This window comes from Chrysochloris asiatica, unplaced genomic scaffold (assembly GCF_000296735.1).
Source record: "Chrysochloris asiatica unplaced genomic scaffold, ChrAsi1.0 scaffold00149, whole genome shotgun sequence".
Classification (NCBI taxonomy): Eukaryota; Metazoa; Chordata; class Mammalia; order Afrosoricida; family Chrysochloridae; genus Chrysochloris; species Chrysochloris asiatica.
In genome coordinates this window covers 5,924,366-5,938,155 of record NW_006408667.1, presented here as the reverse complement: position 1 = coordinate 5,938,155, position 13,790 = coordinate 5,924,366, and the positions used below count along the sequence as shown (strand labels likewise).

The 13,790-nt window shown below is 36.5% G+C and overlaps 1 protein-coding gene across 4 annotated transcripts in view; it reads left to right on the top strand.

Moving 5' to 3' along the window:
• Nucleotides 1-13,482, top strand: part of DCN (decorin) — a 58,961-nt gene extending 45,479 nt beyond the window's left edge. For 2 of the 4 annotated variants that reach the window (XM_006870723.1, XM_006870722.1), the window contains 3 exons: nucleotides 2,059-2,152; nucleotides 6,829-6,967; nucleotides 13,133-13,327. In XM_006870723.1, the coding sequence (XP_006870785.1) occupies nucleotides 2,059-2,152; nucleotides 6,829-6,967; nucleotides 13,133-13,327 (428 nt within the window). Of the gene's footprint in view, nucleotides 1-2,058; nucleotides 2,153-6,828; nucleotides 6,968-13,132 lie in introns of all 4 variants that reach the window. The other 2 variants (XM_006870721.1, XM_006870724.1) reach the window with 2 other exon arrangements.
• Nucleotides 13,483-13,790: the final 308 nt, after the last annotated feature.

Sequence of the window (13,790 nt, the reverse complement as noted above, 5' to 3'; positions counted from 1 at the left end):
TTTATATTTGCCTCTATCTGAGCTATTCGAAATGTTTTCTTCACCTTGCGTTCGTTCATGTGACCGTTTTTGGATGGGGATGATGGGACTGATAACCTTAAGGGGAAACTCATAGAAACTAGGTAAAGCTGATGGATTTGAATGGTACACCATAAGCACTTTGTTGTTGTTGTTGTTTACCTTTTTGTAATAATAAATAAGAAAAGATGCCTATTCAGTTTACTTTGTTATATACTCATTTGCTTTACTTACGGAGTCCAGGTGTGGTGCTGTAGGTTAAAGTTCCAGACTGCAAAGCTGTTTGAAGTGCAAGGTTGGCAGTTCAAGCTCACCAGCTGCTCCTCAGAAAACCCTATACAGAGTTACTGTGGGTTGGAACCGACTCGATGGCACTTACCAACAAGTTTTACTTATGAGAATAGTAATAATTGTAATTTATTTACTCTAAAGAGAAGGAGCTCTGGTAGCATAGTGGTTACTAATCGGGCTGTGAACCGCAAGATCAGCAGTTCGAAACTACCAGCTGTTCCACAGGAGAAAGATGAGGCTTTCCGCTCCCGTAAAGATTTACAGCCTCAGAAACCCTGTACAGGGTCGCTATAAGTCAGAACTGACTCTACGGACATAACTACAACAATAAAAAGAGAATTAGGTGATTGAAATCTCTGAATTCCAGAGTGACTGTTATTTCTTGGTATTTACTGATTCATAAAGGTAATGCAATTGTTTTTTCATTTCCTCCAGTTAAGTGTATGCTATTTTAACTTCCTTTGGCCATCTGGGAGCATATTACATTCCCTATCCAGTATCTGGATAATCTATAAAATTTGTAACTTCTTTGAGTCTCTGCTTCCTTGTCTATAAAAATGGGCTAATGACAAATAATTCATACATTGAAGGGATTAAATGAGCCATGTTATGAAAACTGTCAAGCTCAGTGTCGGTACAAAACAGGGATGTAAAAAAATAGAAATTGTTTTTCTATCCATCTTCCAAAACAAACATACAACCATAACGAAATTAATAATCATTTTCAAGTAAAAGATGAACTAAACTTTTATGGGAAATTAACAAAATGCAGTGGCTTTGAGGCCAAACACAATTGTGATTTTCCAATTATGTATCCTATGGGCAACAACTAAGATCTGGAGACAATTTGAAATTATTTCTACACATAAACCTTTTCCATGCTACCTATAATTTTTACTATTATTGTAAGTGAAACAACATGTTATTTAAAGTGTTGTGTAAAAACAGAATGCATCCTCAGATGGCAACAGGAATTAAAAATAAAATATTAAACCTTAGCAAAATCTTTGTAAACCTGTCATTCAGAAAGTATCATCCAAAGGCTTGGGAGGTAAAAAGATCTCCCCAGATGCTCTACATATGGCAGATCACTTGAGTCTAGGCCTCTGCACTTCTCCTTTAGAAAGGAATAGTTGGATTTAAAAGTTGTAAGTGTTAGCTCTTTACACACATGTATTGCAGAGACATTTATGTTTTTATGGAAAGTTGGTTTAAAATGAAGGCCAACACTATATAACAGTGTTAGTTATTAATGATGCTCATTAATTCACTTCCTTTCATACATATAAAGAATATACACAGGTTTAATTTCTAACTTATAAGTATCCTCTTCCCATTCAGAGTTTGTATATTTTATTAGTGGCAGTGTTAGCCATTAACAAAGGTGGGGGAGATTGTTAGGATGCAATTGCAGGTGATTAGAATGTGACTGTCAGGATACAATTGCAGAAGGGAAGCTCAAGCAGTACATTTGTACCCTAGCAATTGCTAGGACAGAAATTTACCTCACAACAAACATGGGTCTATGGTTTTATTAGTCAACCTGGAGATAAGTAGCAAGGACACACACTACTTTAAAAAGTTTACATTATCATTAAAAATAAGAGAGAAAAAACTCAAACCAATTCTTTAAAACCATGTATCTTTAAGAAAACTTATGGTGTAGGTTCTCACTAAGTCCTTATAAATTCTATAATTAAAATGTTTATCTACAAAAATATTTTAGCATCTTGTATTTCTATGTTCTAGGTCTTCCTGCTTCCCTTACTGAGTTACATCTTGATGGCAACAAAATCTCCAAAATTGATGCAGCAAGCCTGAAAGGACTGAATAATCTGGCTAAGTAAATACTATTATTGCATGGCATTCTTGTCGTGCAATGGCTAGATACATTGGTATCTACATGCTCAGAATTCAAAACATAACCACTGATTACTTTTAAGTGATACTTTATCATGCTTCGATAAATGTTTACACAGTGTTTTAGGTTCCCAGTCAATAATTTCTACACGAGTTCTTCAACATCGGTTACATTTTTCACGTGGTGTGAACATTCTCATTATTCCTTTCTGGTTGTTGCATTTATTACAACTGACTTTAAGCTCTTAACATTTATTTGTTATAGATTTTAACGACATCAAACTGCAACCTTGCCCAGTATTTCTGGAAAACACTCAATAGTATAGCTATTTATAATCACTAAGATTAACCTCATGTTTTACAAATGCCAATTGCTTTTAGATCAATTAGAATATATCTTACATACAAGGTGTTCGAGTAAATCTATGTTCAGGAAATATGTTCTAATTTAGTTATATAAAGCAGAAGATTAAATAGGTTATAATGTAGCATCCATAATTTGAAAATGCATTAAAATGAAAAATACCAGGATATAGAATGCTGGGCTTTCCAAAGTATATTCCTGGTGTGGAGTAATGCAAGATATGTACTGGACTACAAGGTCAGTGACTCAAATCCACCGGCCACTCCTTGGAAACCCTATATAAGATCAGTACTAGTTGGAATCAATTCAATGGAACACAACATAATATCATATCAGAATGGTTCTAATGAGCTACTCTAGCCCTTAATTCTTTGTACAGCTTAAAATGAAATGTCTCTGGACCTTTCATATAGACCAATACAAGAAATAATGTTTTGGCCTTTTTTCAAAACATTAAAAGTTTTCTTTTTAAATGATTATTAGAGTCTATTTTTGAGTCTTGGTGTGGTGCTGTGCATTAATGCTCTGGACTGCAAAGTCATTTGAACCACCAAGTTGGCAATTCAAGCTCACAACTGCACCTCAGAAACCCTATACTGGTCGCTATTGGTCAGAGCTGACTCAGAGGCACTTAACAACAACAACAACAAGAGTCTATCTTGCTTTTTAGGAACATTAGCAGCATAGTGGGTTATAAGTTGGACTGCTGACCCTAAGGTCAGCAATTCGAATTGATGTCGCTCTGAGGGAGAAAGATGAAGCTTTCCTCTCCTTAAAGATTTTCAGCCTCAGAAATCCCACATAGGGTCTCTATGAGTCAAAACCAATTCCATGGGGCACCACCACCATCTTGCTTTTTAACAAAACTTTTGACTGTGGATCAGCGTTGGACTGCGAACCACAAGGTCGGCAGTTCACACCCACCAGCTGCTCTTCTGAAACCCTATACAGGGTCTGTATGAGTTGGAACCGACTCGGTGACACTTAACAACAACAGCAACAATAGTTAAAATCTGGTTAAGTAATAATAAGAAGAGAGTGCTCTCAAACTTTTTCAGATGCCTTTACAGGAACACCCTGATCTTGATTCACAAGTTTTGCTAAATGCTTCTACAAAAATAAAAGTTTATGTCAAATTGACTCATTCCTCTTTCAGTATATAAATTTCATGGTAGATAATAAATACAAATCGTATGTGTATGTCTTTGAGACATAACGAAGCCCAGATTGTTATATAATATGACTTTTCCCTCTTGTGTGGGTATTTCCCACTGACCTAATGGATACTGAGGATTTAAGGTGAGATTGAGCCTCTAATTATAGATACAACGTGTTACCATTCAATTAGCGATACATGGTTACTAACATAGATAACATTTTCACAATTCTAGTCATATGCATGACCTAACTTTCTTTCTTGAATATGTCCCTGTAGCCACAGAAAATGAAGGTAGGTAGTTGCATTGCTTATTATGTAAGTTGGTTGTTATTAGTACTATTATAATTATCAATAGTGGTATAACAATACTACTATAACAGCTAGCAGTTATTATATTATATAGAATATTATTCACAGTATTACTACTAGAACTGGGGTCCTGGTGTGATTCTATAGAGTAAGTGCTGGACTGCTAACCACAAGGTTGGTGATTCAAATCCACCAACTGCTCCTTGGAAACCCCATATAGGGTCGCTATGCATCAAACTGACTTGACGGTACTTAACCACAGTTACTAGTACTACTAGTAGTAGTTATTGTTTTTAAGTGCCATTAAGTTGGTTCTGACCCACAGCGACCCTGTATAGGATTTCCAAGGAGCAGCTGGTGAGCTTGAACCACTGACCATGTGGTTCAAACTGACTTTGCAGTCTAGTGCATTAGCCCACAATGCCACAGCAGGAGTACTAGTGATGAATAATATTCTAAAGTTCTGAGTAAACCATTCATACCACATGAGCTTTTCTAGAAAATGTTGATTTTATTCTCAAAGTGGTCGGGAGGTTTTAGAGATTCTGCAAGCTAGTAGTAATGCCATGTGCTCTGTAGCTAATAGGAGCATGAAGAGCTATTAGAGTTTTTAAAAATCCAAAAGAAATTCAGATTGTTCTCATTAAATGAGAGCAGATTGTCTTATTGGCCAAACTTACCCAATTCAATAATTTATTTAACACATTTCTTTTTTGAATTGAATCCACAAAAATCTATTAAACCATCAAATCCTTATGTTGTTTGCTCCTCATCGATGTTGGAACATGGCAAGCATTTGATAGTGAAGATCAAAACTGTGAAAAAAAAAGAAAGAAGCAGCCTTTGACATAAGAACACTGTTGCAGGGCAAATATTCAATTGTTTATTAGGGACAGTTGAACCCTGGTGCAGCCCTATAAGATAAGCACAGGACTACTAACTGCAAGGTCGATAGTTCAAACACACCAGTGCTCCTAGAAACCCTCTATAGGGTTGCTGTGAGTCAGAACTGACTTGATAGCACTTAACAACAACAACAATTAGGGACAAATGGCAAGGCATGGCATATGCCTCTTTTGCAGAAACATAAAATGATTTCAGACAAATTTCTTTCCTCCCTTAAGTAAAGAAATCCTCATTTCCTTAACTAAGCAAAATATTCTTCAGTGAAAAGATAAGCAATTTCAATCCATATGCCTACCCTTATAATATCATGCACAGAGTAGGTTGTTAAAAACATTTGTTTATTGACTATATAAACAAATGGCTCAATAATCAATTCCCTTGAAAATAGTATTGTTGATGTTGTTGTTGTTGTTAAGTACTGTCGAGTCGGTTCTGACCCATAGCGACCCTGTACAGGATATCCGATGTTGTAAATCTTTATGGGAGCAGAAAGCCTCATCTTTCTCCCGTGGAGCGGCCGGTAGTTTCAAACTGCTGACCTTAAGGTTTGCAGCCTGATTCGTAACCACTACACTACCAGAGGTCAGTTCCAACTAATTTCCAAGGCTGTAAATCTTATGGGAGCAGAAAGCTTCCTCTTTTTCCTGTTGAGTGACTGGTGGGTTTGAACTGCAGTCCAACATCTAACCCCCTACACCACCAACACTCCTGACTATATTATTAGGGATATTCTATTCTTCTAATAAATGCATTACTCCAGAACTGAATGATAAGACTTGGACTGCTGTCAAAAATAGGAGACAAATGTTCCAGAGCCAAGATACTAATCAATAGCTAAAAGAAACAAGATTATTAACAGTAAAGAATCTGTATGTTGCAACTTCAATTATTCCAAATACCAAATCATGGTTTAAATTGGGAGCCAGCTAGATTCCAAAAGGTATCAAAGACCAGAGCTGGTTTAAGGCAGGTAGAAACCATCTTTCAAAAAATGTCTGTCTCTCCAACTGTGTTTGAATGACCTGCAATGATTGTCTCTTTTTCTTCTGTCAGAGCTTTCTGGCTCTGTACCATGACCTTCCTCCCTCATACCTAGAATCTCCTTTCTGTCATTTTGGATTTATGCACCTTGTTTTTCACTCAGGGGATTTTAGAAAAATCCCCTCATAAATGGGATTTTAGGAGAAGAAAATGGGATTTATGAGGGGACAGTAAAAAAGTTGTCAAATGCTTTGCATTTATTTCAAAAATATCTGAACCAAAAATTTAAGTGAATTAAATTTGTAGAGAATATGCATTATTGGAATAAAGAGAAATATCAAAGGGACCAAGAAACAGAGCTCTTGGTAGTCGGGCTGGGTCAGAATCCTGCAACATTGGCAGTGGACAAATTCAAGCAGTGGTCATCACTGAGGGACTTTTCCAAATGAAATAACAATATATGATTATTCCCTTTAATCTTTTTAATAGGCAGCAGATTTAATGATTTATTGGAACACTGATACTTTTATTTCCAGTGAATACATTTATATGATAAATACAATATTGCTTGATTTCCACAGTGACCTAAGTGAGAATACTATTTCTTTTATTTTTCTCTCAATGAAATATATTAATTACACATAGAACTAAATTCAATAGTTACTCATTGAGAATAGCAAGCACTGCGTTAGTACTAGTACAGGATGTACCACAAGACTGCCACTATTTTCAAGGAATTTAAATTCAAGATAGAGAGACCAACAAGTATATAGACATTTAAAACATAGTTCCTTCAGCTTTACTAGAGCATGGAAATAGTGTCAAGAGAAGAAGGTGATTCTGAGCTGAGACATTAAGAACAAATGACTCATAGAAACTGGAAAACGTGGACACAAAAACATGTTTTCCTTACTGTATTCAATGCCATTTTCTATTGCAGATTGGGATTGAGTTTCAACAGCATCTCTGTTGTGGATAATGGTTCTCTGGCCAACACACCTCATTTGAGAGAACTCCACTTGGACAACAACAAGCTTATCAAAGTGCCTGGTGGATTGGCAGAACATAAGTATATCCAGGTAATTCAATACCAATAAATATGGTGTTCTCTGGGTGGCACAAAAGGGTTAATGCACTTGGCTGCTAACCAAACTGTTAGAGATTTAAGTCCACACTAACATGCCTCATACGAAAAGTCTTATGGTGTACTTTTGATAAATCAGACATTGAAACCCTGTGGAGTGTAATTCTACTTTGGCACATAAGGGGTCACTGTGAGTTGGAATTGACTCTACAGCAACTCAGAAAAACAAACACAATGCACAGAAAACCTTCCTACTGGAGACCTGGTGGTGCAATGGTTTAGTGTTCTTCTGCTAACTTAAATGTCAGCAGTTGAAATCCACCAGTTACAGTGAAGAGAAAAGACTGAGCAATCTGCTCCCATAAAAATTTCAGTCTAGGGAACTCATTAGTGCAGCTCTGCTCTGCTCTGCAGGTTCACTGAGCCAGAATTGACTCAAGGGCACAGAGCAAAAACAGTGGGAATTCTGGAAGACAGGAAAATTGGCTTAGAAGTCTATTTAGAGAGAACCTAATTTTGATGTTTCTACATAAATATTGGAGTTCTGGTGCAGCACCATGGGGTTAATGAGCTGGACTGCAAGGTTAGTTTGAGCTGCAAAGTGGCAGTTCAAAAAATTCAGAAACCTTATACAGAGACGCTATGGGTTGGAACTGACTCAACGGCACTTAACAACAACAATATATAAGTATTAGAGTCTTGGTGTGGCATTGTAGTATAAGCATTGGAGTACTAACCATTCAGAGTCCTGGTGTGGCACTGTGGGATGAAGCCCTAGACTGCAAAGTTGGTTTGAACCACAAAGTCGGTGGTTCAAACTCATCAGCCACTCCTCAGAAACCCTATACAAGGTCACGATGAGTGGCACATAACAACAACAACAACTACTAACCACTCACCTGTAAGTTTGTTGTTCTGTGATGGTTTTTGTGTTGCTGTGATGCTGGAAGCTATGCCACTACATATTTTAAATACTAGCAAGATATACCCATTGTGGACAGGTTTCAACTGAGCCTCTAGACTAGTACAGGCTAGCAAGAAGGAGAGGCAGGCCACTTCTGAACGCTTGGTGGTAGTTATATGCCTTGGAGTTGGTTCCAACTCATAGCGACCCTATATGAGGTTTCTAAGGCTCTAAATCTTTCTTCCATGAAGTGACTGGTAGATCTGAACTGCTGACCTTGCAGTTAGCAGCCCAACTCGTAACCTACTACACACTACAAGAATTGAAAGTCTGGCCACTGAAAACCTTATGAATCGCAGTGGAACCTTGTCAGATAGAACCAGAATATTGAATATTGGACAACAGCAATGAGTTCAAGTTCAACACCGATTGTGAGAGGACGGGCAACACCAAGCAGTGATTCATTCTGCTGTTTATAAGGTGACTATGTCTCAGAACTGACTCAACAGCACCTAACAGCAGCAACAGATAAGCCTAAGGTTGGCAGTTCAAGCCCACCAGGCCCTCCTTGGAAACCCAATACAGTAAGAACCGACTCAGTGGCACTTAACAAGAACAAAACAACAGTATTCAATTTAATTTCATGAAAAAATGTGTTTCAATTCTTATTCTTATTTTGGTTTTGGACCATTGGTTTGAAATTGAACACTGTAATTCTTGCTACCAAACTGTAATATCTTTTATGAACAGCAGGATAGCTTCAAGTAACAGATCAGTGAACCAAATGCATAGTGATTGGACAAGGAGTCTTCTTTACGATATGATACATTGATAATGGAATCCAATTTGTTGTTATGTGCTGTGGAGTCGGTTCCGACTCATAACGACCCTGCGCAGGGTTTCCGAGGCTGTAACTCTTTATGGGAGCAGAAAGCCTCATCTTTCTCCTGCGGAACTGCTGGTAGTTTCGAACTGCTGACCCTGAGGTTCGCAGCCTGATTTGTAATCACTACGCTACCAGAGATCCTTAATGGAATCAAATAGTGGTTAAAATTTCTAGCTTTAGCAGATGTCAGATAGCTCAAAAGGGAAAATTTAACTAGCGGTGTGATTCAATCAGCAAGATGTGGTTTAATTGTAACATTCATAAATCTGTAAGTGAGGATTATATTTATTAATTTGGATAATGAAAATGATTATATTAATAAAAATATGTTATATTGTTACTTTGAGGAAATAAAACAAGGATATTATTACATTATTCCACTTTTTAAATTCAACAGTGTGATCTTTAATGTATTTTATATTTCTCATATTTTCTATCTAATATTTTGGGATTGTAAGGTCATTCTTAAATTTTGTTTATTTTGGACATTTACATAGTCACTTGCCTCTATCATGGTGACTTTCTCTTGCAAGTGAAATAATTTTATAAAGTTGTCCTTTGGGAATCTATCTAGTATTTAAGATGCTCTGAATGTGTTTCAAGCATCTTTTATTTTGCTATAAACAATGTAAAGAAACTACTAATATATTTTCTGTCAAATTTTAATTAAAACCAAATTGAATAAATATGTCAAATTTTCTATTTACTAATTTCCATTTCAATTTATGAATTGTATAAATGAAGATGGATTTAAGGGTATCTTATTTCATGTGGATTATTTCTCTCTGTTATTGGCAGTATAGTGGTAAGTAGGCAGTTTGAAGCTATAAGTAAAATCAAGATACTTTAAAGACCTGACAGAGTTAGCTACTGTTGGTGATGGTTGTGGTTGTGGTTGTCTGTGGCTTAAAATAATCATTCTCCTCTTCTTTATAGATGATTTTGAAATATCAGTCTGTACACATTATGGGGCTCATAAAATTCACTTAATGAATTTGTTAGCAACATTTAAAAAACAAAATGGAAAAAAATAGAGTCAAAGAAGAAAGAAAGGGAAAGGAAGGAATAGAAAAGAAAGAAAAGGGGGGGGGGGGGAGAACATATCCGAATAAAAATAACTATTTTATAAAGCACAAAGCAGTATGTGTTAGAAGAAGTACAAGAACCAGGATGGCCAGACTTCATCTCTCATACTTCAGACATTTTATCAGGAGGGTCAGGTCCCTAGAGAAGGACATCATGCTTGGTAAAGTGGAAGATCAGAGAAAGACAGGAAGACCCCCAATGAGATAGATTGGCACAGTGGCAGCAGCAATGGATTCAAACATGGCAACAATTGTGATGTTGACCCAGGACTGGGCAGTGTTTTTTTCTGTGGTGCCTAGTCACTATGAGTCAGTACCGACTTGATGGCATCTAACAACAACAACAACAATAATGTAATAATTTTAATATTTACAATAAATAAAATGTTGACACTGTTAGGATGTAACTGGGTCACTTTTGACCTACAGGAAACCTAAATACCACAGAATGAACCATCACCAGGTACAAGCCTGTTGTTGCAGCCACTGTGTCATCTACTCTGAGATCTTGTTGAACTTGTTTTTTGTTATGGTACTTTTTGTGAATTACTCTATATTCTTTATTAGAGAGGTACTTTTTGTGAATTACTTATTGTTACCTATATTCTTTATTAGGAGCTCTGGTAGCGTAGTGGTTATGAATAGAGCTGCTAACCTCAGGGTCAGCAGTTCGAAACTACCAGCTGTTCCATGGGAGAAAGATGAGGCTTTCTGCTTCCATAAAGATTTACAGCCTCGGAAACCCTGTGCAAGGTCGCTATGAGTCAGAACCGACTCCACGGCACATAACAACAAATAACGATATTCTTTATTGTTATTTATGATAGGAGCTCCGGTAGTGTAGTGGTTACAAATTGGGCTACGAACCGCAAGGTCAGCAGTTCAAAACTACCAGCTCTTTCACAGGAGAAAGATGAGGCATTCTGCTCCCGTAACGATTTATAGCCTTGGAAACCCAGAATAGGGTTGCTTTGAGTCAGAACCGACTCCACGGTACATAGCCACCACCACCATATTCAAGATCATCTTAACATCAGATAGAGTTAGGTACACATTCTTTTTTCCAATCTCAGTTCCATTCATTTCTTTTTCTCACCTGGTTGCACTGCAAACAATATCCGGGACATAGAAGAGCATTATTTAGATTGGGCATCCTTTCCATATTCTCTGTTTCAGAAACAGGGAGCCATTAGATCTTTCACTACTAAATATGATGTCAGTTGAAGTTTTGCATAGCTCCTGTTTATTAAGTTAAGGAATTTGCCTTCTAATCTTATTTTACTAAGATTTTTAAAAAAATATGAGTATGTGTTAGAGTTCTTTCAAGCTTTCTTTGTGCCTATTAAAATGATCACATGGATTTTTATTCTTTTTTTCTGTTAATGCAGTGTATGACAATTGATTGGTTTTCACATGCTAAAATAATCTTTCCAGAAATAAATCCTTTTATATGTCATGGAATTCTGATTACTAATATTTTGTGGCATATAATCCTTTTATATGTCGTGGAATTCTGTTTACTAACATTTTGCTGAGAATGTCTGTGTATCTATCTGTGTGTTCATGAGAGACATTGGTCTATAGTTTTTTTTCCTTGTGGTGATTGTTATCTGGTTTCAATAATGGGGCAGTATTGATCTCTGAAATCTACTTTCCTTTGCATGACAATGAATACTTGCAATGTATCTTGATATTTTCTTCTATCACCATCAATATTGGCCATAAACTCTCACCCATCACCTTGCCCTTTCTTAATAATCATTGTTGGGAAATGTAAATAATTTTTCAAATATCTAAGAAACATAAAACATTTGCATTGGTATTGTCTTGCCTCTACTACCTCTCATTTCTGATTATAAATGACATCTATTGTTCTCTTTCTGATCCCGTTCTTTGAAAAATGAATTTTTCACCATAGACATGACTATTACATTAGATGAAGAATATTTAGAGATAGTTATATTAAAGGGACAAAAGCTCTGGTAACATCGTGGTTATGAGTAGGGCTACCAACCTCAAGGTCAGCAGTTTGAAATGACCAGCCATTCCATGGGAGAAAGTTGAGGCTTTCTGCTCCCATAAAGATGTGATGCCTCATAAACCCTATGCAGGGTCACTATGAGTTGGAAGCAACTCCACGGCACATCACCACCATCACCATATTAAAGGGATAGATACTTCGTGGTCCTAGAGGATTGGCATTAGACTGCTAACCACAAGTTTAACAGTTCAAAACCACCATCTGTTAGGTGGGAGAAAGATGAGGCTTACTGCTCCTATGAAGATTTATAGCCTCAGAAAACTTATATAAGTTTGCTATGAGTCAGAAGCAACATGGTGACAGTTGTATTTTTGATTTTATGTTAAGGGAGTGTGCCTCACAAACTTTACTAACTCACTTAAAAAAATGTACCTCAGGATTATATTCTGGTCTTGACTGTAAGATATTGAGCAAGTAATTTCTTGGTATATTGTATGCTGAATCATGTAGGAGTCGCAAGTAGTCCAGGGTAGATCAGAGTAGAAGGATGTCAGATCGTGTTGGATTTGTAGGCCACTGTGAAAACTGTGAATTTGACTCTGAGTGAGATGGGAAGCTACTGGAATATTGATGCAAGAAAAACATAATTGATTTACTTTATAAAATAATGACTCTGGTGACTAAAATTGTTGTTAAGTACCATGGAGTCGGTTCTGACTCATAGTGACCCGGCACAGGGTTTCCAAGACTATAAATCTTTACGGGAGCAGAACGCCTCATCTTTCTCCCGAAGAACTGCTGGTAGTTTTGAACTAGCAGCCCGATTCATAACCACTATGTCACCAGAGCTCCTTTAGGAAGAGAAACTAAAGGAAGAATCAGGAAGAAATATTAGGACTACTGCAATAATCTAGGCAAGAGACTATGGTGACTTGGACAAGGTTCTAAAAGTGGACAGAGGGAGAAGAGACTGAATTCTATATACATTTGAAGGTTGAACTTAGAAAACTTGTTCATGGTTAGATATGGAGTGTGAGGAAAGGGAAGGGGGAAATAATTATTCAAAGGCTTTTTAAAAAAATCTGACCATCTGGAATGATTTAAATGTCACATATTGAGTTGGGGAAGACTAATGAAGGGAAAATCACGTTTGGAAAAAGAGAAATGAAAAGTTTGGTTTCAAAAGTATTAAGTTACTCAAAGTGTGGAATAGAAATACTAATATATTAATAAAAATGTATAGTACATGAAAGTTCTCCATGTACTGAGAGGAAATAATCTTTTTCCCTTGTTCCATATTGCAGGTTGTCTATCTTCATAACAACAATATCGCTGCAGTTGGACCTAATGACTTCTGTCCACCTGGATACAACACCAAGAAAGCTTCTTACTCCGGTGTGAGCCTTTTTAGCAACCCTGTCCAGTACTGGGAGATCCAGCCCTCCACTTTCCGATGTGTCTATGTGCGCTCTGCCATTCATCTTGGAAACTACAAATAACTCCTTAGAAAGTCCTCATTTTTATAACCTGGCAAAATCCCATTAATGGCATTGCTAAACAAAACAAACAAAAAATGAAAGCTAGATTCTGGAAACCTAAATTCTGGAAACCTAACTGCAATATGGATGTTTTTCTCACATGATTTATTATGCATAAAGCCATATATGCAGTTTAAATAATTGCCTACAATAAAATTAATTGCCTGCCATTTTCAGAATTCTTTTTTGATTTTTTGTTGTTGTTGTTGTTAATTGAGCTACTATAGATATACTTGTTTTACTAAATGTAAAATTTAGAGTAAATCAATATGTCAACTGTTCATTCAGTAAAGCTTTTTCTTAAAGTTTTCAGGAAGAATTAGATTTAAAAAACCGATCTGTATTTCAAAAGGTAGTTAGTTTCTTTAACATGAAGTTGAAGTTAAAATGCTAGCTCTGTATTAATCCCTATTATTACTGGTAA